Genomic DNA, 23,981 nt, shown 5'->3' on the forward strand with positions numbered 1-23,981 from the left:
TTTAAAAATACCATCTGTCATTGCAACATCAATAACCACAAAACAGCCTGAAGGCTACCAGTTAGACATTTTCAGTACATTGACAGTGAAGTATTAAATGAACTGACAACATAAAATAATGACAGCAGCAGTTTACAGCAAGTGAATTCTTCAACTTTATTTTGATTGAGGTTTTGAATACCTTTTTAGACAGTTTATGCACTGTAATAAACTCTCTTGAGCTTACTATATTTAAACTTAAAGAAGAAGTTGGATGGTGTAGAAACTCTTGCTCTAGCCCTCTGATTAGCACCTGCTTCAAAGTATTTGCTCATGTTAGACAATCTGAAAAGGCATCCATCGAAACCAGAAGGATTTTACAGAGCACACTGCAAACACAAAGCAGCAATGCAAAGATGCTCTGGTATCTGTGTAATTAGGAAGGGTGAGGTTAGGTCATGTAGTGTATTTAACTTGCTGTGCCTTACAAATGTTCTTTAGTATCATGGAAGGTTTCAAAACAATCAGTGTGGAGCAGTCATTTCTGCCTTTGTCACCTTCCCCAGTCAATCGATTTGTCAAGCTATCAATGCACTTGCCAGACTGCCTAATTTCCAGACTGCAGGGTATATTATTATTATAGCTCCAAACACTGATGAATTGGAGACATTGCTTATTCCACAGCAGAGAATACTGACTTTCTGCAACAGAGACATCATGACTTTAAGTGTCCCACCTCTCCCAGATGCAGTCAGCCCAGGAGAGACACTGTGGTCACTGCTGGAAGGCCAAGTTATTCTTCCATACGTGTCCCTGAAAAATTGGAGGCACAATCCAATTGCTTCTGCCTCCACTTACACTTAAATGGCCTGGCATCTCAGCCAAGGTCATCCTGGTCCTGGGTCACCTAAAGAGACATCACAGTTCCCAGGTCTGGAGCTTGCAGATCTGCCAAGCATTCAGAAATGCCGGAGAGAGGTGGGAGGTGAATCAAACCCAGGCTGTTAACCCACAGGCTCTGGACTCTGCAGCCCAGCTGTGGACTGCATGCACAGGACACCAATGCAGAAACCAAGGAAATATGAGAGAAAATCCCTGTGTAGCCATCTCCTTGATATCCAACAGACCCAGCCAGGATAAGTTTGTCTGCTGGATACCTCCTATTACCTGGCTCTTGACAGCTTCCCTGCTCAGTGTCTTATTTAAGCCCTCACTTGCTCTTTGGAGGATCTGTATTTTTTTCTGCTGACTAGGCACAGAGATTAAAGTGAAACTACTCTGCATACAGCCTTTAATTTCACAGAGAAATATTGTTTGAGTGTATGCACTGAAATGCATCAAGTGAATCCTAATGAATCCTAATGGAAGCTGGCAAAGAGATCTCTGCCAGGAAATCTGTGCTGCTATTCATTCCCCTAACAGCAAAGCCTTAAGTTTGCTTTCATTCACATTGATGCAGCACCACGACTTTACCTGACAGCATCCTGCTGGATGCTCAGATCCCTAATCTGTGAAAACAGTGAGAAAAGAAAACCCCTCAGCGCTTCAGAGAGGCAAGGTGTTCCTGCAACCTCTCCTCTCATCTAGCACAACTGCCAGGAATTGCAGAACTGAGCCTTTAGTCACCACAGGGAAGACACCTGGGTTATTATTTGACTGCAAAACACTGAAAACATTCCTGAGACCGCTTGTGCCTTAAGCACCCTAACAGTAGTAGCTGTCAACAAGACTTAGATACTTTAAAAAGTTTTGTCCTATCAACAGTCATAACCACGGAGTAAAATTTCCAAACTGTTATTTCAAAACAGAGGGAGTTCATTTTGTTGTTCATTGAAGTGTGAGTGGCTTTCCTGATTAAAAAGTAGGTCATGTACACACAGCTCTTTAGCTCCAGCCTTAGGGTCTGAGCACAGGGGCCACACATTAAACGCAACAGCTTGAAAAATGGGACTTAGTTTCATCTGCACAAGGATTGAAGGATTTGACTCCTTCACCTAATCTCTCATTTTCCATTGCAAAACAAGTTTAGGTTTGGCAAGCAATACCTGAAGGCAGTATAACAAATAGATGGTTCAACATATTTTCAGTTGCAAGCTGGCACGAAAATAAGAGCGATTAGATTGACTGGCAGCACTTCTTCACTGTATGGATGCATTTTGTGCAGACACCCCTGCTCTGGAATTGCAGCCTGCCCTTTCCTACCACAAATGGCTGGAATAACAGAGTATTAGAGACAGGTTTCAACAAAGTTGTTTAAAATTAATACAGAAGCCCTGCAGGCTTTCAGGTTTTGTAGGACTGCGGTGCCCCTGTGCATGACCTCAATAGAAATGCTCTTTGAACAAGATCTGAATATCAGCCATGTATCAAGTCCACCCTGGGGAGAAATTCATTCACCTCCAGTTCTTGCAATTGATTGGTGAAATCCTTGGGAAACTTGCATATCTCAGGTAGAAGACATCATGCACAAATTGCAAAGTTTTCTGGTGGATACTGACCTGTACCTGAATCTGTTCTAACTCTGATCTCTAATGGCAGGCAGGGAAACTCAGTGTATCTTTGTGTGGTTGAGCTGGCTTTGGCTGGTGGAACTGTAATTGCTGAATATCTTGAAATAGCATTGCTTGGGCATTTGCTCAAGAAAGCACCTTATCACTCAACAGCATGATTGCCCCACACTCAGCAGGTATGTCCCCACACGACACCAAGGTGTGAACCGAACATGAGTAAACATCAACGTGCTTGTTCTCACCTAACTAGTGCAACAACAGTTATGGTTATTAAAGGAAACCAGTTTATTGACTGATGTTTGCAAAAGCAACAGACAGTTTTCACAGATCTCTGCCCTTCCCACAGCCTTCACCACCTCCTACTCTCTCGCCACCACTGGTTTCTGCCTCCAATACTGTGCATCTGGAAAACAGATGCAGGTCCTTATTACACCAAAAGGGCAGGACAGTATTTGTCTTCACTGTTCAAACCAACTACTGGCTGTGTTTACTTATCTCCCATTAGGAGGTTGATGGCATATGCCAGTGACCAGTCCCCCATTCCCACATCCCCAGCACCCACTGTGCTGGTCATCCATGAGTGTTTCTGGTCTCTCCTTGTGTCGCAGCTGCAGCTTGATAAGTAGATGCCACACAGCAGGTGACACACAGAGATGCCACACATGCAGTTGGTACAAGGCACGTGCAAACACCCTTTCCTGAAGCAGGGAGCCTGGGAGTGATAAAGGCCAGGCTACAGCACAACGTTGGTGAGTACAAACCCATAGGAACACATTTTCTTCCCGTCCTGCCTCTCAGAGAGGTCACCAGCTGATCTAAGCTTCACCTTCCATCTGTCTCACTGTTTCACATCATGTCCCCTACTGTTTCACTTCTTGTGTGGGGTACAGCTTCATAGGGCAGGAATTCAGCCATGCCAAGACAATTGTTTAGAGAAGCAATTCCACAATCCATTGCAGAAGAACAATTGTTGGGAAAATAAATTGCAGCACCAGGCTTACACCAGTGAGCAAGAGCTCTCTTACACCAGGGCTCTGTTACCAGAAGAAACACCTTGAAACAACACTCAGAAAGCTGCTGGGCTATGAAATCTGTCAGGCCAGAAACACAACTCAAGACTTGGATTCTGCTGGGCTTTATTTCTTGCTTTATCCTCAACAAAATCATGTTGAAACTGCACTAGATGAGGAAGGTTGTGAGTAGGATGGGGTTCTTTTAATATCTTGTGTCCTCTGGGAACAGAGCCACTTCTGTGGAACCCCTTGCATGCTCTTTTATTGCCAGAATATAACCTAAAACACTGAGACTAAACCAAAGAACTGAAGACAAGCTTCCTATGACTGCATATATGAAAAATGCAATCTTTTCCACCCCATTTGAAAGCATCCCTCTTCAGAGCTATATTTAAGTACTTGCTTAACCTCAGGAAATTTTCTTCAATGCATGAAAGTTGGTAGGACTTACAAAGAACAAGATGAAAGTTAAAAAAGGGTTTACAAATGCTGTTTTGAATAAAGACTGATTTAATCACACACAGAAGTGATTTCCTAAGTCAATCCCTTGCAACTTAAGCTAATGCCATGTTAGTCTATGTGAGGCAACTGTGCTTTTCATTTGTTGTTATGTATGTTGTTACCAGAACCAGATCAGCTCTAACAAAGAACATCTGAACTGAGCAGTTTTCAATATTTGACTCTCAATACCTGAAGTAATTTTTGTTTCAATGGACAGGAAAGCTCTGAGTTAGGTAGGTGGTCAGAAAAAAATGCCTGGCTTACTGAAATTAAGCATTGCCTTTTGTTGTGTTGTTTGAGCTGATTTATTAGTTCCTTTATAGCTGACATCAGCCCAAGCCTTAGAACCATGGTAAACAATTAACCTTTATTTACCAAACACATTTCACTGGGGATATTTTTGGACAAGCAGCTGGATAGGTGCTCACAGGCCTTTTTAATGTGTTAAAAATGTAACACCATGTATGTATATTTTCCTTCCAATGTGTATTATAATGGAAAATCAGTTAAAGGTTTGCATTATCCTGTTAGCTGGCTAACAGTGAAACTGGCTGATCATGAAGCTCAGTTATCTTTCACCTAAGCAGATTGTACATTAAGCAGCTTGTAACTTTGCTGAGCTTCAACTATCATTCCAATTTTCTACCCTTGGAGTTTGGTTAAAGATTACCTTTAAAAAAAATTTAAAATAATTAAATCCCAGCTAATAATTTCCAAGAACACACAACGAAGAACCTTTTCTTTTGTTCATTGTTGGTGACCTTTTTTCTGGAGGGCTCTTGAGCCTTTTGCTTTGAGTGTAAGCCCCTAAGTTTGGAAGAGGGATGTCTGCTTTTCAAGTCAGCTGTTGCCCTGTTTTTTTATTTCCTCCTGAGGTGATTTGTGTTCCCAAGCAATCCTGAAAAAGCCTGGGTCATGAGCACAGATTACAAAATAGTTAGGGTGATTTATCTCACGTTGTGCACACTCATAGCCACGAGGTCAGCCTGGTGACTCCACTTAGACAGGAATATTTATGGTGGAGTCAGGTGTGTCCCTTCATGCTGTCCTTCCATCTCTACGAAACATGTCGAGTGACGTCCCTCCGAAGGTGCCAGAAGCAATGACTGCGCTCCCAGTCCCAGTCCCATGTTTCAAGGACATGTTGCACCCCAGAGCTTTGCTTGCATTCTTGCTCTGTTTTGTTTGGTTTTGGTTTTGTTTGGTTTTGGTTTTGTTTTTAGAAATGCATTTCCAGCCTCTATTCTACTGGCCCCCTGCTTTGCCATGTAGGCCATACTCTGGGTAGCCACCTCTTTTTTTCACCTGTCATGGAAGCCAAACAATATGATGTTAAACTAGCAGTTCTACACCTATTTCTCCCAACTCAGAAGAAAAAGCAAGTAAGAATGACAACGGCCTGGAGTTCAGTCTCAGTGGACCTTTTCTTGATACCACAGACCACAAAGCATCAGGAGAGATATCTCACAGAGCTCCAGATGTAGAGGAATTCACCTTTTCCAGATAGGCTGAAGTAAGCAGTAGTTCAAGAACGTAGTTTAACCTGTGAAAAACCTTTGTCAAAGGACCCACAAAATTTCCCCTGGATTTTATAAAGCTTGTGGGGATTGAGGATTCTGCATATCTGTGTTTGATGTGTTTTGCTCCATTCTGGTAGAACCAGGAGCTCCATTCCTGTTCTGCAAACTCTGCTCCCTACTTTCTTTACCCAGCTTTTCAGGGTTGGAAGTTCTCATGCAAGCTTTTCCAAAGGGACTGCTTTTAGTTTAAGCACCATCTTACTGTCTAACATAGTACAGACTTATGGCTCAGCCTTAAAATCTGTAGTTGCTTTCATAAGCAATTCCCTTGAAACATGTCTGCAAGCACAGTCTCATCACACATCTCAAAATCACAATTCCTCATCAGCATAGTACTAGGAGGACATTTGAGAACTGCCATGATGTCTAGGCGGAGCAGCATGGGTAAGTTATTCAACAGCACCAGAAAGTGTAGACACCATAAATCAAGAGGGCAGAGACAGCACTGGCTTGTACAGATATATTTCAAAACAAAAGGTTCAACAGGATCTAGCTAGAGCCAGGACAAAACAATGTGGAGAAACAGTTTAGGCTGATTTATTGTAGCTCTTTGAAAAACAAGCCCTCATCGAGAATAACTCATGAGTGGTCCAATATAAGGAAGAGAGATGAAGGAAACTTCAAGTGGGGGTGGGAGGGAAGGAATTATTGGAACCATGCAACTGCATAGCTTTGGATACAAATCTCTGCAAAGTTACCATCTGAGACCAGCTGCATTTTGTTTCAAGGAAGCTTTGATGTAATATTTTAAGGGACACAAGGCTGAGATCAGAGGTGAAATGCGTGGTGTGTAGTTTAAAATACATGGGCCAGATCTTCCCACCCTATGTTGGATAAAACTGAGGATGAAGGATTCTACAGTTACAAGGATTGCCTCGGGGAGACACTCCTCCACTTTGATATCAGAGATGGGATTTTCCTTGGCAGAACTGACTGCCAGACCTGCTGCTCCGAATTTGCAAGGCAGACAAGCACTCTGGAGCCAGGGGCAGCTCAGGATTTGGAGCTGTGCTTCCTTCTTATTGCTGCCCTTCTACAGAGCACAGGAATCCTTGAAAGAAGAATTACAACTTCTTTTTCCACAGGGGCAAGGTGTAGACTTTGCTACACATGGAGGAGTGAAGAAGGGCTGACTGTCCCCAGACCCAGCTGGCAGTAAGGCTGGAATTAGACATCCTGGTTCTATACTTGGCTCTGCTTCAGCCCTCCCTCAGTACAAGGGCGACAAGAGAGATAAAATGGAGACAGCATCTCCTAAGGCAAGCTACAAGCATGACTGAACAAAGCAGTCAGTGTCTTTCTAAGAAAACTGGGCAAAGCATTACTGAAGTAAAAGACATCAGCTGCAACATTCAGGATGTTCTGAAATCATACCCAAAACGTTTAGCTTAACTTTAAGGTGTACAGGAAAAAAATCAAGGAAACAAAAGAGTTTCTGGCATATATCCTACATCCCCTTGGATAAGACATCTCTTGCTAATTGTATTAAAAATTAATTCTCACTTGGAAGCAAAGCCACTGCTGATGGAAGATGGCTTCAGGACCATGATTCTCCATGGAGAACTGACAAATAGGGGGTAACAGCAAGAACAGTTTTTGCAGACCTCCCCCTCCTTTTTCATGGACTTGCACTGAACCTCTAATGATTTCCAAAGGGACAAAAATTACCAGTTAGCCAGTCATGTAGCACTTTCTTCTTGGAATCAAAATGCAGGCACTGCGTGCTGAGCCAAAGCCTTGGGAAAAGAAATGCTTGTGTAATTAGACAGACTGTCCTTTCAAAGCATGAGAAAGTGGCAATTAAAGGGACAGAAGTTTTCTTCTGCACAGTCACTATCACTTAAGCTCAGCACTACTCACTAGCACAGGGCTAAACCTGCTCACTGAACAAAGGAGGCATTTTTATGTACAAGTATGCTCCTGTTTCAAAGTATCTGTGCAAAACCAGTTCCTTCTTACTGAGTTCACTCAGTGTCAGCATACTGAGAACACTGGTACCTGCTCCAGTGACAAGTCACTACTTACTGCTGCTACTAGCTCACAGCCTGGCAAACCCAACTCAATTGTAGAACTAGACTAAGCAGGCTTCCTAGAGAGGAACAAAGTGTGCTTGATTAAGGGATCAGCTCAAGCCACGCATGAATGCTCCCTACATGGCACCTTAGCCACATTTTGATCATTTTATTTCACCTTTCTGCATAGTACAGAAGATGGAATGAGACAGCAGCAATCTCTGTATTGGGGTGACAAGTTCTAGTTGTGCCTCTCTAGGTTTCAGATGATGGAAACTACTTGAGTTAGGAAAGCCATCCCTCCGGTTAGGTTCATGCTAGTACTTGGTGACTTTTAAGTCCTCAACAGCGTCCTTACTTGCTCAGTTATTTTTCAAATGTTTGCTTAGAAGTGCTTATCATAAAGTGGTGCAGAAGACACTACATCAGCAATGTTTCTTAAAAGTCCCCTAAGACAAGTCTGCAGACTCTTTCTGACTTTTTTCATAAGGTATTTTTCACATGGCAGCTGGACATCACTGGTAGTCTGAACATGGGCTCACCAGAGGTTCTTCACAGTCAGTCTCCCCACAAAATCCATGGTCCTTAAAAATGGGTTTGTCCCATATTAGACTCCATCCATGACTATAAACACCTCCTGTCCCAAGCTGTTATTTCAGGGAGTGGATGGTACAGACAACTCATGACAGGCAATGCTGAAGCAGTTATTAGAGGACCTCTCCTGTGAAGACAGATTGAGAGAGTTAGGGCTGCTCAGTCTGGAGAGGAGAGGGCTCTGAGGAGACCTTATTGTGGCCTTCCAGTACCTTAAAGGGGCCTATAAGAAAGCTGAGGAGGGAATTTTTAGGGTGTCAGGTAGTGATAGGACTAAGGGGAATGGAGCAAAGATAGAAATGGGTAGATTCAGATTGGATGTTAGGAAGAAATTCTTCCCCATGAGGGTAGTGAAACACTGGAACAGGTTGCCCAGGGAGGTGGTAGAAGCCTCATCCCTGGAGGTTTTTAAGGCCAGGCTGGATGTGTCTCTGAGCAACCTGATCTAGTGTGAGGTGTCCCTGCTTATGGCAGAGAGGTTAGAACTAAATGATCCCGGAGGTCCCTTCCAATGCTAACAATTCTATGATTCTAATTCTGCTCACCACCCATGCAGCTGTGCAGGAAAGAAGCTGAAAAGCACACAACTGGCGTAAGGGCTCAGAGGGTTTCCAAGCCATTCCTTGCAATACAAACTGCACAGGTGAAGTACATTGATCAGGCATTTTGGGCTTACATGGGCAAGTCTTCACCAGCTCGGAAGAGAGCTGTGAATAAATACAAAGCAAGAAATGGGATGACACTTTACCTGTTCTATGAACTCAAGATAGTATGATATTATTACTTTTCAATAAAGCTCTGACTGTGCAATTCCCCACTGTATGGCAATGGTTTAACACAAAACATAAACTTCAGTTCCCTGAAATACTCAGACCTGATAGTTCGTAACCAGGCAATACCACCCATAATATGGAACTCTTGATTACTTCCTGCACAGATTCAATTACTTGTCCTCACTTTTACCTTTCTGATCCAGTTTTGTCTGTGCTCCTCTGTGTTGGCAGAGACCTTAATTGGTTACCTTTAACAAACTGACAAACTCATAAAAAGTTCAGATACCAGAGATAACATGAGTCTCCAAACACCCAATCTTTTTCTGCCTGATCTTCCAAAAGGCAGGATGGAATTATCCCATAAACTTTGAGACAGAAACTCAAGGATTGACTTCTTAATCATAAACCACTTATGTATATTTGAGCATACTTTGAGATTAAGCACATTCATTTCCAATGAATATTCCTATCTCAGCACATCCCAGAACTGCACTTCAGCCATGCCCAGCTATGAGAGGAATCTTTGCAGTGAGAGGCTTTACAGGCTCTGTCAAAATCAATATCAGCAGCTATTCCTCTGGGAAATCAGTAACATCACAGGCAAAGCACTTGCCAAGGCTTTGAGTGTGTTGCACTTAATTTACTAGTCCATGTTTGCTGTAGACCTGAGGTAGGAGAGAAAGTTGGATGTAAGCAGTTAAACATCAGCCACAGGAGTTCCAAGACAGTGATCTCTGCTATATGTGCTTTAAAAGGTGAAATGTTTATTCAAGGTTTGAACCAAAGTAAATTTGACCTGTGGCTGAGGTTGCAGTGGTTTACCTACAGATGACTTAAAAGTTAACAAATGGATGGAGACTTCAGCCTACGGTTGCCAAATCAGGGCCTGTGTTATTTCTTGGCCCCACTGAGCTAATCTGGCTGTCCAAAGGCTTAAAGCTACAGCAGGTTTGCTTCCTAAATGTTCTTCTGTTTATAACACCAAGGCAGCCTTACCTATTGCAGCAAAGGCTAATGTATATTAGGAACTACTAGCCATGAGTTTTCAACACTGTCTTGTTGATTTGCTCTCAAAAAGGGTTAGATCTAATACTTTAAACTCCAGAAGGTGAACAGGGACCTGAACAACTTGGGGTGCAACTACTATTAAAAAAGAATGAGTGGTAACAATGAGAGTATTCTGTTATATAAATCCTTTGCTGCTAACACTGTAGGTACAGGCAAAGAAAGCTGAAGGCATGTGGGATGCCTTTTCTGCAGAAAAGCTTAAAATAGAAAAGGAAATCAATACTCATTTACTGTATCTGGCAGTCACTGAACCAAAACACACATGTACACCTACAGCCGAGCAGAAATAACAACATTTATTTAAACCACAAGCTGTTATTCTGCTGCAGGAACGCTGTGTTTTATGTGGAGTGCTTCACCAGGAACTGAGAAGTACCACATATTTCTGACCATTTTAAAAAAGCCTCAGCAACATCAAGAGCAAATACTTTCAATACCATAGTTATTAACCCCGTCACTGCCAAGTTGGCTCCAACTCTTCCGATTGCTATTAAAGACTCAGAGCTGATGTCCAGCCTAGCAGCAGGGAAGATGTTTTGCCTTTCCTCCTGAGCTTCTCTTCTGCCAACTTACAAGACACCATTTGTTGGATCATATGTGAGGTGTGCATCTGCCACAGCCTGAAATGGGAATGGGAAGAGCTTCATCAGGTGTATTGTACCAGCACAATGCCAGGGCTGTTCATGGAATCGGAGCCATAGAGCTCCCAGCCAAGGGCTGAACCACTGCATGTGCCATTTGCCACACAGGGAAGAAGGGAGACCTCAGTTCTGCAGTTGTGAGATAGGGATGGGGCTCAGGAGCACTGGAGCACCCAAGTTTGTGCCCTGAGAGCTGGCAGAGGTGTATGGGGCAGCAGAGGTTTGCCAACTGCCTGCAGAGCTGTCAGATGACTTGAGCAGAGGCATAGCTCAAAATACCCTGGGCTTAGCAAAATGTCAACAAGTTTTGATGCTACAATTAGCAGTGCTGAGAGATCTGACCTTCTCTCCCAAAGCAATAGGAAAACATACACAGCAGGAAGCAAATCTTTGATGGTCAGAACCCTTAATGATACTTCAAAAGATAGATGTACACATGTATGTAAGAATGAGGTAATGTTACCACCAACTACATAAAACTAGGGAGCGATTAGAGGAAGGAGTAGTGTTTACAAATCAGCATTCCACAAACTCTGAAAGCGAAATTAAATAAAGTAAATCTGCTGATTCATTTTTTTCCATCCCCCAGCTCTGAGAAATGTGACCAGTAAATAAACAGCACAAATAATAACAACAGCTGGCTCTGTACAACACTCCTCATTCACAACCCCCCAAATGCTGTACAAAGGGTGCATCTAACTTGCTGCAGTCACACAGAGAGTGATGAACGGGACTTGGAGAAGTCCTCTGATCTGTTATCCTGTCCCAAGCAATGATCAACTCTTCCCCACACTGTCATGTGAACTGAAACACAAGAAGCAAAAAGCCTTGCCCATGGCAACACAGTCCGCCAGATGCAAAGATGGACACACAGTGTGAGGCAAAATCTGACCCCACAGCAAACAGCAGGAATTTAATAGCACAGTCAAAATCTCACCCTGGCTTCCCTGAGCTCCAGCCCTGCACTACATACAGGGGGGCACAGAGAAGCTGAGAAGAAAGCAAATTGTTAAAAAGCTTCCTGTTGTGGGCAGGTAGTAACTTTAGAGAGATGATCTGTGTGTTTTCAGGACAATTTGGGTTGAGATGCTTGGTGCTCCTTGCTAAAATCATTTGTGGAGGGCCAGAGAACAACTGGATGGTGATCACTTGAATATCCTTTTAATAACATGAAATTATGAATGCTGCTCAGAATACAGTTTTTAATAATACAAATATTGCAGACTAGCTCTCACACAAAACTCAAGAAATGAAGAAAAAAGCTCAACCATTAAGTCAGCTAGATGTTATCTCCACAGCAATTTAATTTCTTACTGCTTCCTCATCACTCCTCCTGTCTTTAGCTCTGCAAATTATGCCACAGCAGATTTCTGGAATTTGACAGTTGAATTTCAAACCTTACTGAGATACTTGAAAAATAAGGGTAAAAAATATTTTGAAAATCTATAAAAATAAGCTCCTCTTGCCAGCTGGTGAACTAGCTAACCTGATGACACCCACAGCATACTAAACCAACTTTTGGTTCTGAAAAAAAAGACCAATGATCTAAGTTTAATTCCCTCACTCTTCAAGCATCAAGCTTGACCAAGGAAGAAAGAAAACATACATAGCAGGACCTCTTTATCATGGATCAGGCTGAAAAAGATCAGTAATCTTCCTGTAGTAGCTTGTACATTTCCTCCTTACCCAAGTGGTTTGAGGAGGGCAATGAAGCTGGTGAAAGGCCTGGAGAATAAACCTTATGAAGAGCAATTGGAGGAGCTGGGGCTGTTTGGTTTGAAAAAGAGGAGGCTGAGGGCAGACCTCATCAGTCTCTACAACGACATAAAAGGACATTGTAGAGAGGCTGGTGCTGGTCTCTTCTCACTGGTAATTAGTGATAGAACAAGAGGAAATGTCCTCAAGCTGTGACTGGGTAGGTTCAGACTGGACATTAGGAAACATTTTTTCATGGAAAGAGTGGTCAGGCACTGGAATGTGCTGCCCAGAGAGGGGGCTGACTCACCAACCCTGGATGTATTTAAAGATTGTTTGAATGTGATGCTTGAGGATATGGTTTAGGGGTGAACTTTGCAGAGTAGGGTTCTGGGTTGGACTTGGTGATCCTGAGGGTCTTTTCCAGCCTGAACGTTACTGTGACTCTGTGATTCTGTTACTACACTATCACCACTGAATATCTGGTTTTAGCCCAGTTATCATTATTTTGTTTCCTTTCTTTCCCCTCTCATTTAACAGATTGCTGCTGAGACAATTTGCTTGTAGCTGAACGGCATCAAACAACTAATGCATCATTTAGTAGATATTTTCAAAACCTCTCTTGAATATCCAGCACTCAAACACCAAAACTTCAAGGGATAACTTACTTTTGCTGGCAACTTTCATCTAGGGGCTCCAGACCCAATTTATATCATTTGTCTGGATGATTACACCCAATTTTAAATGAGGAACCAATAGCACAGAGAAATGATGAGTCTCAAACTGTAAATCACTGGTCCTTGTGTCAGTGCCTCATGACTGTCTTGATCATGTGTTTTGCCTGTGCTCTGCTCCTCAAAGTCTTCTTTGTTCTGTTTCCTGACACTACATTATCTAGGTCTAGCAAGTTGCCTTTGCCATCACTTAGTATGAGAGGATTCAGAAGCTCCCACCATCAAGTGAGCATTTGCCAAACAAAAATCAAGTTAGCTCCTGGCTGGAAAGCATATGTCTGACATGCAGAAGGTGAATCTCTTCCATTCCAGTGGAAGTACTCATAGAATTCAGTGTTAGTCAATGTCTTGGGACACTGAAAACAGACGTGGCTGCTACTGAAAAACTGATTAATCCCTTTGGACATGAACACACTGCAACTTAGGAGAAACAAACACATCCCCAAGCAGAGCACACTCCAAGACTCATCCCCCCTCCAGCCCCTTGCTGAGGTGGACAGCCCATAGGAATGTGCTCGGAGGCAGGCAAATCTGACTGGAGTACTCTGGCCACCAGAACTTCTTCCACAGGTCATGCCCTGCCTGTCCCCAAAGCCACACCTTGGTACCACTGTCTGGATAGTGAGTCTGGCCAGCTTTGAGATGCCTTCCTGATACCTCGACTCTGTGACTCGCCCAGATCTGGTTGCTTTAGAAGATGTTTATGGTTAGGACTAAGCCAAGGTTGGTATTTGGGATTGTTCTATCAGCATTTCTCTTCCAGTAAACACAAGTGAAATTTTACTGCTCTGCAGGAAGAAACCCTAGGAGAGCTTTAATGATATTGAAAAGCTTCATTTACTCTGGTGCTGCTAATTTCCTTCCAATACGATATCAAACCATACTGATTGAGCGTCAGAATGTCTGTACTGGTACAGTACAGAGCAGGGATGTATGGCTATAGTTAAGGATGTAATTGGGATGAGATGAGGCAAGGGACTTGCCTAAGCAAATCTTAAGGAATCTCATGGGCAAGATGCAACACTATCTCCTTGGATGCTTAGGATAATCAGCCATTTGCTATCAAGGTTGTGTCACATATCTTGGATAAGGGACAATAGAAGGTTTAAAACACTGATGGCTTCCATTCAAGTGGAAGTACATTAGGACAATGGCATGCCTGATCCCAGGAAGGCAGCTTAGGCAAATGTGTCTGCAGGGACAGCTCTTAGAACAATACAATTTTCCTAGAAGAACAAAGAGATCAGATGTTTGCCGTGCCTCTGAAAAAAAGCACAAAGCTACAGCAGCTTGAGGGGAACTTGCAAGGCCAACTCCCCTGCAACAGGAATCTAGAAAAAATATCCTTCTAGCCAGTACAACTACACTGGCCAACTCTTGCTGTATTCACCACGCTGGACAGCACCATTTCCAAGAGTTCATCAGGTGCACTGAGAACCAACACAGATTTTGCTTCCTTTGCCACTGTTTAAGGACCATGATAAAATTGTACTGCTTTGAGATTCACAAGAGGGAACTTCTAAAGTCACCCTGCTCCCCACACACCAATGATACAAAATTGCACACTTCATGCACCGGAGCTGATCCTAAGAGGGCAATGAGTAAGAGGGACACATTAATTACAACTGTTGTTCCTTTTCTTATTTGCCCTTTGCCTTGGGTTCTGTGGAATAAAAGGCAGATTTGCTTCTGTTGAACACTCCTGTGGAGAATGAAAAAAAGCCAAGAAGGCAAATAGCATCCTGGGGTACACCCAGAAGGGGTGTGGCTAGTAGGTCAGGAGAAGTTCTCCTCCCATGAGGCCACATCTGGAATATTGTGTGCAGTTCTGGGCCCCTCAGTTGAAGACGAACTTCAGGGAACTGCTTGAAAGAGTCCAGTGCAGAGCCACAAAGATGATTAAGGGAGTGAAACACCTCCCTTCTGAGGAAAGGCTGAGGGAGCTGGGGCTCTTTAGCTTGGAGAAGAGGAGACTGAGGGGTGACCTCATAAATGTTTATAAACACACGAAAGGCAGGTGATGGGAGGACGGACCAGGCTCTTCTCAGTGATGTCCAATGACAGAACAAGGGGCAATGGGTGCAAGCTGGATCACAGGAGGTTCCAGGTAAACATAAGGAAATTTTTTTCACTGTAAGGGTGACAGAGCACTGAACAGGCTCCCCAGAGAGGTTGTGGAGTCTCCTCTGGAGACGTTCAAACCCTCCCGGATGCTCTGTCTGAGGGTTGGACTAGATGATCTTTTGAGGTCCCTTCCAACCTCTAACATTCTGTAGTTTTGTGAAAAAAACTGTTGGAAATCTATACAGGAAGAGCCAAAGCTGCTGTTGGAGGCCCTCTGATGTGAACCTAGTTTGCTAATATTCCCACACTCTGGAAATGCATAAGAAATCATAAAAGGATGCCCCCATTCACCATGAAGAAGCCAGTCACATGGAGCAAAGGGAACACAGGCATTAAAGGAACACATGCATGGTTGATGAATGGGAGGAAGGCTTTAGAACCCCAGGCAGTGGCAATACAGCAGGGGAAGCCTGGAATGCTGACTCAGCAGCAATTTTTGTTTTTTCTCCTTTGCACTGCATACGAAGGGATCAGACACACAGGGGGAGCTGAACTCATCCTGTGACAAACTGCACCGACACAAGTCCCTTTGCACCACATGGAGCTGGCCCTTGTGTGTTAGTTTGAAGTCAACCTCACTGGTACAAGCAAAAGAGTTCTTCAAGACTGAGAGTGAATTAGAAATTCCTTTAAATATTTTAGAGACTAACACCACAGTATAATTAAGGACTTGATTTCATTTGCTTTGACTTCACTTTGGTTTATTTATTTATTTATGCCTTTTGGAAGGGTCTGAAAGTCAAACTCAGCTTTGTCATCTGCTCATGCTGGGAGCTGTGCTGTTCTTCTGGAAATGCCATAGAAATGCTGGTAATGAGGTGCCAAAATCAGCAAGCAATATCCCCAATTTAAGGAGCAGTTCAAACATAAAGGCTGTTTGTATTTCTGCACCACAGGCCCTTCTGCAAAGTCCTTGGGGAAGACAGAAATGTATTTTCTCCTTATTGGTTTGGCCTTTCACTGCTATCAAGTCAGAACAAATGACAGGTGTTTTTCAAAGAGTAAAACAAATTTACAGAAGTAAATAGAAAAGCAGGTGCTTTTTGTTTGTTTAATTTGGGATTTTTAATTGCACGTGCCAGGTGTAGAACTGAAAGAACTCCTACAAAGACAATGTTTACTTAGACAATTGCAACTCTGTTCACGTATACCATGGCCACAACATCTGCAACTGAGCCAACTTATTTTAGTGTACATTAACAACTGAGCAAGACCACATCTGGTCCCAGCTTCAGGCAGCCTCCTGAGGCTGACCAGTTGCTGGCAATCACCTAAGTGCACCTAGACACTAGCTAACCAGACAGATAATGATTTGTTTGATGGATGAAGAAGTTCAGATGTAAGACTGCCTGGAAAACACATTTCCAAAAGCGTCCTCTAACGACAAGTCTCTCAAGCTTCAAGTGTGCAACCTTGAGTGGCTGAGCTGCACAGGGAGGGAGCTGAGCATCACTTTCTCAATCTGAAGTCAGTGGTGGATGCAGGCTTTTATCACCCCTGAAAAAAATACTGTGAGTCAATAAATCTCACAGGCTTTGTTTGTAGGGCAAGCAGAGGGGCTGAAAGTGCCCCAGAACAAGCTGCTTGTGCTCATTTAGGCAGTGACAGAAACAGCTGAAGTATCCAGAAAAGGCTAAGGGGATACAGAATAGAGAGGAAAAGAAAGCAACCTCTGAACTTCTCCAGGCCCTTTAGGGGCCTCAAAGGAAATGTCTTGACTTCTCCTCCCAACTTTCCTTCCCCTTCCTCATCCCACCTCTATTCTTAGCAGCTTTGTCTGAGAGCTGGGAACAGAGCATGGTTTCTTAATTCCTCACCTCCTATTACCTCATATTTTGACTGAGACCGCCCAGGGTGGTGGCAGAGGTTTTAACCTTGCATGGAACTGCTGTTTTTGTTTACACAAGGACTGCTTTCCCATTAAGTAGGATTTCCTTGGCTACTGGGACATGCTATAGGCATGAGATCAACCTGTTTTGGTACCAATGATTTACTTCTCCAAACAACATTACATGGTCTTGAAAATCCCTGCCTTTCCCTGATCTCAAGTTTTGCACTCACTAGTGAGCATTCAGTCCCAAAGAGCTACCTGTTTTCATGCTCCATAAATCCTGCTGTTGGCAGGATACCTGAAAACGACACCAAAACATACTGCTTTTTCCTCCCTGCTGCGTTCAACAAGACCACTTAATTACATCTTAAGATGAAACTGGCTCAACAAGTTGGGCAGCTTGCAGGGCTGCTGGCTGGGGAAGTCCCACCTGCATTGCTCTCAGCCCACAGGGACAGAAGACAACACCCAGTCTCCAGCTCTGCTATTGGAAGTGATTTCCCATCCAATGTACCAGTGGAAAACTCTGTGTTCCCCTTCCTTAGTCCCATTACTATCTACTCGATCTACCCCATCTAATCATTATGACATCTGAGTGCCTTTGTATGTCAGCTTCCTGTGAAGTAATCACCTAAATCCCCCTTCAAAACAAAGCAGACCCTGCTGAGGAACTCACAATAGGTGCCTTTCACTCCCAGGACAACCTTGGCCTCTGTGGCACTTACAACAAAGCTTCCATATGTGCACCAGCATGGGCTGATCAGGCAAATCAACACCACACAGGATCAGAGCCTGGATATTTGTGAGGCTGAAGCAAAACAGCCTCACAAAATTTTCCCATCTTCCTGACAAGTCTTTTTTTTTTAAAGCGTTCTACAGCACATTCGTTTGCCACAGCCTTTGTCCACCTTTGGAGGTCTGTTTGAAGAGATAAAAGAGAAGCACCAGCTCTGAGGGGCAATGTCTGTTGGCTGGCCCCACTCTCCGGACTGCCTCACCATTGTTTGGTCTTCAACCCCAGGCTAGGGCTACCTTTTAATTTTTCCTTTGGCAGATCTCCCGTTCTTTTCCCCTCCCTGGGGCAGGGATCAAGGGTGATAAGTTCTGTTCTAATAGCAGACAAGTCAATGATAACCTTTGGGCATCTGCAGTAAAGAGGTATTTCTATAGCCCTAGCTGGGATTAGATGCATAATGGATCAATGAAAGATCCCACTGCTTGACAGTTATAGTGCCATTCATTAGCGTTAAGATTTGAACCTGAATCAACAATTGAGTTGGAAGATTGAAAGAATCACCTTCAGTAGTTGAAATAGAATAAATTGTAACAGGCCTGTAAAAGCCCCCTGAGGTGTCTCTCTTTCTCTCCCCATACATACATATATATATATATAAAGAGAGAGAGAGAGAGAGATCACTTTTGCTGAACATTTAAAATTAGATGAAAGTTGCTGAGCTTCCACATACAGAGCAAAGAAAGCTGAGCTACTTAGGAAAAATGAGAGGGAGGAAAAAATAAATTATTTTTGGTGTGCCTATCAAAGCACTTCAAGAGCATTCTTGTCTGTGGGATCCAGGCACTAACTTGTTATGCTGTCACTTACCATCTCTCTCATACATAACAATGCAAAAGGAGCTAATAATAAACAGTACGCCCCCACGCCCCCTGCTTATACACAAACATGCAAATACACACACACGCACTTAGGAACCACTTGTAAACGAGCAACACTGATCCCATCCACCTTTTCTTGTCACAAAACTAGGGCAAGCTCACTCTCAATCAACTGCTTGGCACAGAGAGCCCTAAAAAAACCCACATTAACTACCTAGAGGGCTTAGACACCAAGTTTTAACTCTCAGCTCTTTATCATCCTTTTATTCTCTGGATCAAAGATCTATCTACTCACCTTTACTTTGCTGAGAAATTAAACATGCAAAACAGAAAGGGATTCCACTACTGGGTGAAGAACTTTGTGGACAGTTAATGATTAAACAGCATTATAATACAAGACATTCTGGTTTCACAGAAGCAGCTTGTTTTGATAGTATTTTTTTTTAGTTGAGGAAATCTTCAGGTTGATGCAAAAAGTGTGTAAAGCATCTGTGCCAAAACCTTTCCTCCTTGTTTCTGAAAGGCAGTGAATAGAAGTAAATAAAAAACAAGTCTTGTGGACCAGCTGATTTTAAACTACAACCTGTGCCTAACAGCCCACCTAGTGCAATGGAGCTATAGTGGGGTGGCTGCACTGCCCTAGCCTCTGTGGACAGTGTATTTTGGTGCTTGCCCACCTCCCCCCTCCCACTGCCCCTTAGTTTGGCAGACCTAAAACCCAAGATCAGCTAACTGGGACCTGTATTCCTCTCTCAGTGCAGCTGCAGGCTGATTTGGACACAGGATGATGTCTAACCTGCTGTGTGGTCAACGAAAAAGTTTGACTCCCTACTACAAGGTAAACAACTTTTTCCTGTGACAGTTTTCTAACCGTATAAAACCAACATAGTTTGTCCTGTTGTCTTGCAGAAAAAGAAAACAATAATACAATGCCTTGATTTGTATGAAGTAGCTACATATACAACTAGTGGTTGCATAAACACATGCCAAGATACTGGAAGGAAGAAAGATCATAACTATGAGAGGAACAGAGACAGCTTTCTACAGCAGATCATAATCAGCACACGATCAGCATAGAAAGCTATTACAGTAAAGGCATTGCTTAAATTATGACAAAGCATTAGAGAAATGTCTCTATCTGGTTCCTTGTCTATGCTTATTACTGAGGTCAGTTTTGAAATCATGGAAGAGCTCCATAGATCATTTACTAACTATAAATAATTAAACGCTCTCCCCCCGCAATGGTCCAAAAAGCTGTGCAGTCAAACCGTACTCAGCCTGTTGCCCTGAGAGTTCAGCTACTACTGCCAAAACTGAGGTCAGAAGCTGATGTTTCATTTGTTGGCAATGAGAAAACCAGAAAGAGTAGACATCCCTAAACATGTATCCTGTCCTTCCCTGACTGCCTGTGCTGCTAGCAGTTTGAAGACAGTTGTTTGTTGTCAATAGGCATCAGCCACCTGCATGTGCCACTTGGCAGCACACTGGACTGTCAAGCAAGCCAGCTGTGTATGCAATGACGGTAACTCTGTATTTTACATCTGTAAGGCTCACTTGAGTGAGCAAAGGCTAGGAGAATACAGACTTTACAGCAGGGGCTCTCTCAGATGAGAGAAACCTTAGTGGCTCTGTAAAGCCCCGTGCACACAACCCTGTAATGTCACAGCCTGTAATGTCAGCCAGGCTATAAATAATAATCACACAAAGTCTTATTTATTGACAGCAAAAAAGTAATTTGTTTGAACGTGCTCACCTGGGAGCTGCTGCTGGTTTCCAATACCTGCAGAAGAGATGCTGCCCATCAGCGTTGACGATATGGGGCAGGTCCTTGTACGGGATGTTTTGAGGACTCCGCTTTGGCGAACTTTCCTCTGGCATTCTGGAAGAATGACCTGCAAGGTATTGCAAGAAACAAGACATACCTTAAAACATGTGAAAGCAAGACACAGGCTGCTGGGCTTGGTAGCCACAAGCACTCATTAAAGGCAAGCACCTCTAATGGGAGTCTTCTTCCAAAGCCCCAGCCAAAAAGCTCCACAAATTTTTCCTGCTTTAAAACAGAAAAGGCTCACATTTTGGGGAAGGGCATTGAAGGTGGGGGGAGGAAGGAAGATCAATCTAACACCAATACTTCATTACAGCTTTCTCTCCTTCACTTCTCCTATCTGTGTTTATTTTGCATCGTTTTGTGAAACGGCTCCTAAAGAGAATATTTTAGCTGCAATCAAGTGCAGACTGTGCAGCAACTGCTACAGATATGAAAACACAGCTGCATAAAAGATTTATCTCTGCCTTAACATCTCCAAAGAACAGTGGAGGGTACGAAGCAGTGGTATCTGCCACCGTATCATCGTTAAGCTCCTCTGACATCTCAGGCAGAAGAAAGGTGGCGGCGGCGGGGAATGAAACATTTCCAGGAGAAATTGCCACAAACCTGTTTTCATCCTGTGCAAGGGTTTGCATTCTAGTGAGGAGCCGGAATCACAAGTCACACGGCAGCAGGCAAGGCTTTTTGCATCTCGCTGCAGAGCCGCGTTCACGCCCCGCCAGCCGCGCAGCCCCCACAGTCCCCGGTGGGTGCCCGGCGGGTCTCTCCCGAGCGGCTCCGGGAGCGGCGGGCGGGCTGCGCGGGGCTGGCCGCAGCTTCTCTTCCCGGCTCGCTCGCCCTTTGAGGAAAGTCGCTTGGGTAATTCACCACTTCTTGTTCATTTCATCACTTTCCCACCTCCCCCCCCCCCCCCCCCCTTTTTTTTTTTTCTTTTTTCCGTTCTCAAACAAATTGCGTGTGTGGGCTGAAGTGGCGGTGGTGGGAGGGGAGGTTGGGAAGGGTGGGGGAGAGGGAGGGCTCACGAGTGGGAAAGCTGCAGTCCACTTTACAGAAGCTGCTGCACACACATCAAAGGCACCTTGAACACATGCAGCTGGAGCAGCTCAGAAAGTTCCTGCCGCTGCAGGTTGTTTGCAACTTTCCTTCCTTCCTACCACTTACTGTTCGGAGGCCACGGCGACGGGGGGAGGCGAGGGAGGGGGAGACCTTTTTCTCAAGGCGATCCCCGCTGCGAAGCCATCTCGCGTGTAAGCGCCACTGCCCCGGCCCCTCGCTGGCAAGCGGGGAGTGGGAAGGAAGGGAGGAGAACGAGGAGGAGAAGAGATCCAAGTACCGACGCTATCCCAGGTCGCCAGCCCCGCACACACATCCTCCCGCGGCGGCGAGGCGGGCAGCCGTCCCGCTTTCCCCCGCCGAGCCAAGGCCAAGCGGCCCCGCACGGTGTGCACCGGCTGCTCCTGGCGGCACCGGCGGAAGGCTGGCGGGTGGGCGGGCGGGGACGCGGCCGGGACGCGGCCACTGCTGCCCCCCCCGGCTGGGTTGGGCTGGGCGCCGACCAAGAAAGGAGCGGTGCCCGCCGGCAGGGGGGGAGCGGCGGAGCGGCGAGCAGGGAGGGGAGCCCGGGAGCGCTGCGGAGCCACCTGAGCCGCGGGAAGGGGAAGAAGCTGCCTTTCCATCCCCACGGCGGTGCGGGGTGGCCCGGGCCTCGGTGAGTCCTCACCGGCCGAGCCTCCGGCTGCCTCCCCGCGGGCTTCGGGAGCGGTGCGGGGGCCGCAGCCCGGGCGGGCGGACAGAACCCGGACACAGCGCGCCTGCTGGGGGAGCGGCCACTCGGTGGCTGCCAGCGCGCTGGGATGGCCTCGAATGACAGTCTGGGAGCGCGGGTGGCTTGTCTCCGCGAAATTCAGAGAGGGGGACGCTGAAGACATGCTGCTTTTGGGCTTTCCCGGTCCGAACCGCGCATTGTAACCCCAAATGCAAGCTAAAACGTTTGCATTTGGATGTTTGGCTCTCAGACTTAATTAAAAGCCGTGCCGGGAAAATTGAGCCCTTCAGAGGAGCACCCGAGCCCCTCTGCCCCCTTCGTTCGGGTCAGTGTCAGTTTCTGAGCACAGTACATGATTTGTACACACATGATCTGTAGTGCACCTAGTTGCCATAGAGCATAAGCAGTGCATACGTTGCAGATGTGTAACTTGACATCTCTTTGATGGTATTTGATACTTGCTTATCAAAATTGTCACAGCAAGACTCCCCCCCAAAGTGACAATATCTCCCCAGCCTTAAGACATCCCAACTCTGAATTTTGTCATTTTATGCTGCTAAGTGCTTTGCATTTATTGAGCACTTTTTTGAATTGTTTCTATGATGGGCAAAGATCCAGGCCTTTTACATTTCATTGGAATGATATAAACCTCAGTTTTACATGCATGCATGTATGAAGATCTCAGGCCTCTCTAAGAAGAGGCGAGTATCACCACTGTTTTTTAAAGACAGGCAGTGTGCTCAATGAGTCCAAACCTGGAACCAAATGCTGAGGAAAGTAAAGAAATAGGTGCTAACAATAATAAGAATAAATGCAAAATCTCAGAGATGACCCATATAAACCTCAGATTTGTTCCTCTTTCAGTGTAATTTATATTAAATGTCCCACGGTGGAGGGGTTTAATTATGAATGGCAAAATCAAAATTACATATTCCTGCAAGTGCATTGTTTGGGAAAAAGAAAAAACAACAAACAAAACAAAGCACAGGACCAAACCAACAACAAACCTAGCATTTATGGTTGTTAAAACCATAAAATGAGTGAGATTTAGGTTGGATGGGTCTCACCCAGAGACCTGGGAGCTGTGCTTGGAGGTGTACAGTTGGCTAGGCCAGCTCTTGTCTAAGCATGGATTGGTGGAATTAAAGAGCTGTTACAAGCCAATTCCAGAGCTGAAGAAACAAGGTTATGTGTATTTATTTAAAGGATACAGATCAGATAATAACTGGATTAAGAAGAAAAAGACAGAAGGAAAAAAACCTATTCCCCGGCTCACAGTTTATCTGCCAGGAACACTTTACTGCTTCCCTACACCCATCCATGAAACCCGATGCCAACAACAAGCTCTTCTCCCACTGGGAATGCCCAAGTTCCCAGGGCCACAGGGAGGTGGGGAGGGACAAGGGAAAAATATCTTTCTAAAATTCAAGATAAAAATAGCATCTTGAAGAAACTGACCTTTGTTGGGACATGAGAGTGAGATCTTGTCTTTGAGAGACTGCCTGGTCAGTGCAGATATACGATTCCCTTGATGGCCTTTTAACCTCCATGTAGCTAAAACTGGAGGCAGCAGGACTGTGGTCCAACCGGCCCTCTCTGCCAGGCTCAGGTTCTCAGCATTGCACAGGAGCAGAGGATCAGTTGACCTTTCTTGCCCCTTACCCCTAGCTTCCCTGAGGCACCAGGAATTTAAGGACGTTTCTTCTCACAGGTAGCATG

General features: G+C 44.6%; 1 protein-coding gene across 3 annotated transcripts in view; it reads right to left on the bottom strand.

Annotated features, from left to right (window-relative positions):
• Positions 1–21,892, bottom strand: part of MGLL (monoglyceride lipase) — a 65,255-nt gene extending 43,363 nt beyond the window's left edge. For 2 of the 3 annotated variants that reach the window (XM_054387256.1, XM_054387254.1), the window contains exons 1-2: positions 21,104–21,240; positions 20,423–20,561 (exon numbers count right to left, since the gene is read on the bottom strand). In XM_054387256.1, coding sequence (XP_054243231.1) covers positions 20,423–20,561; positions 21,104–21,113 — 149 coding nt within the window. In that variant the 5' untranslated portion in view covers positions 21,114–21,240. Of the gene's footprint in view, positions 1–20,422; positions 20,562–21,103; positions 21,241–21,658 lie in introns of those variants that run through there. The other variant, XM_054387255.1, reaches the window with a different exon arrangement.
• Between the last annotated feature and the right edge of the window lie 2,089 nt (positions 21,893–23,981).

This window comes from Indicator indicator, chromosome 15 (assembly GCF_027791375.1).
Source record: "Indicator indicator isolate 239-I01 chromosome 15, UM_Iind_1.1, whole genome shotgun sequence".
In the NCBI taxonomy this organism is placed as follows: Eukaryota; Metazoa; Chordata; class Aves; order Piciformes; family Indicatoridae; genus Indicator; species Indicator indicator.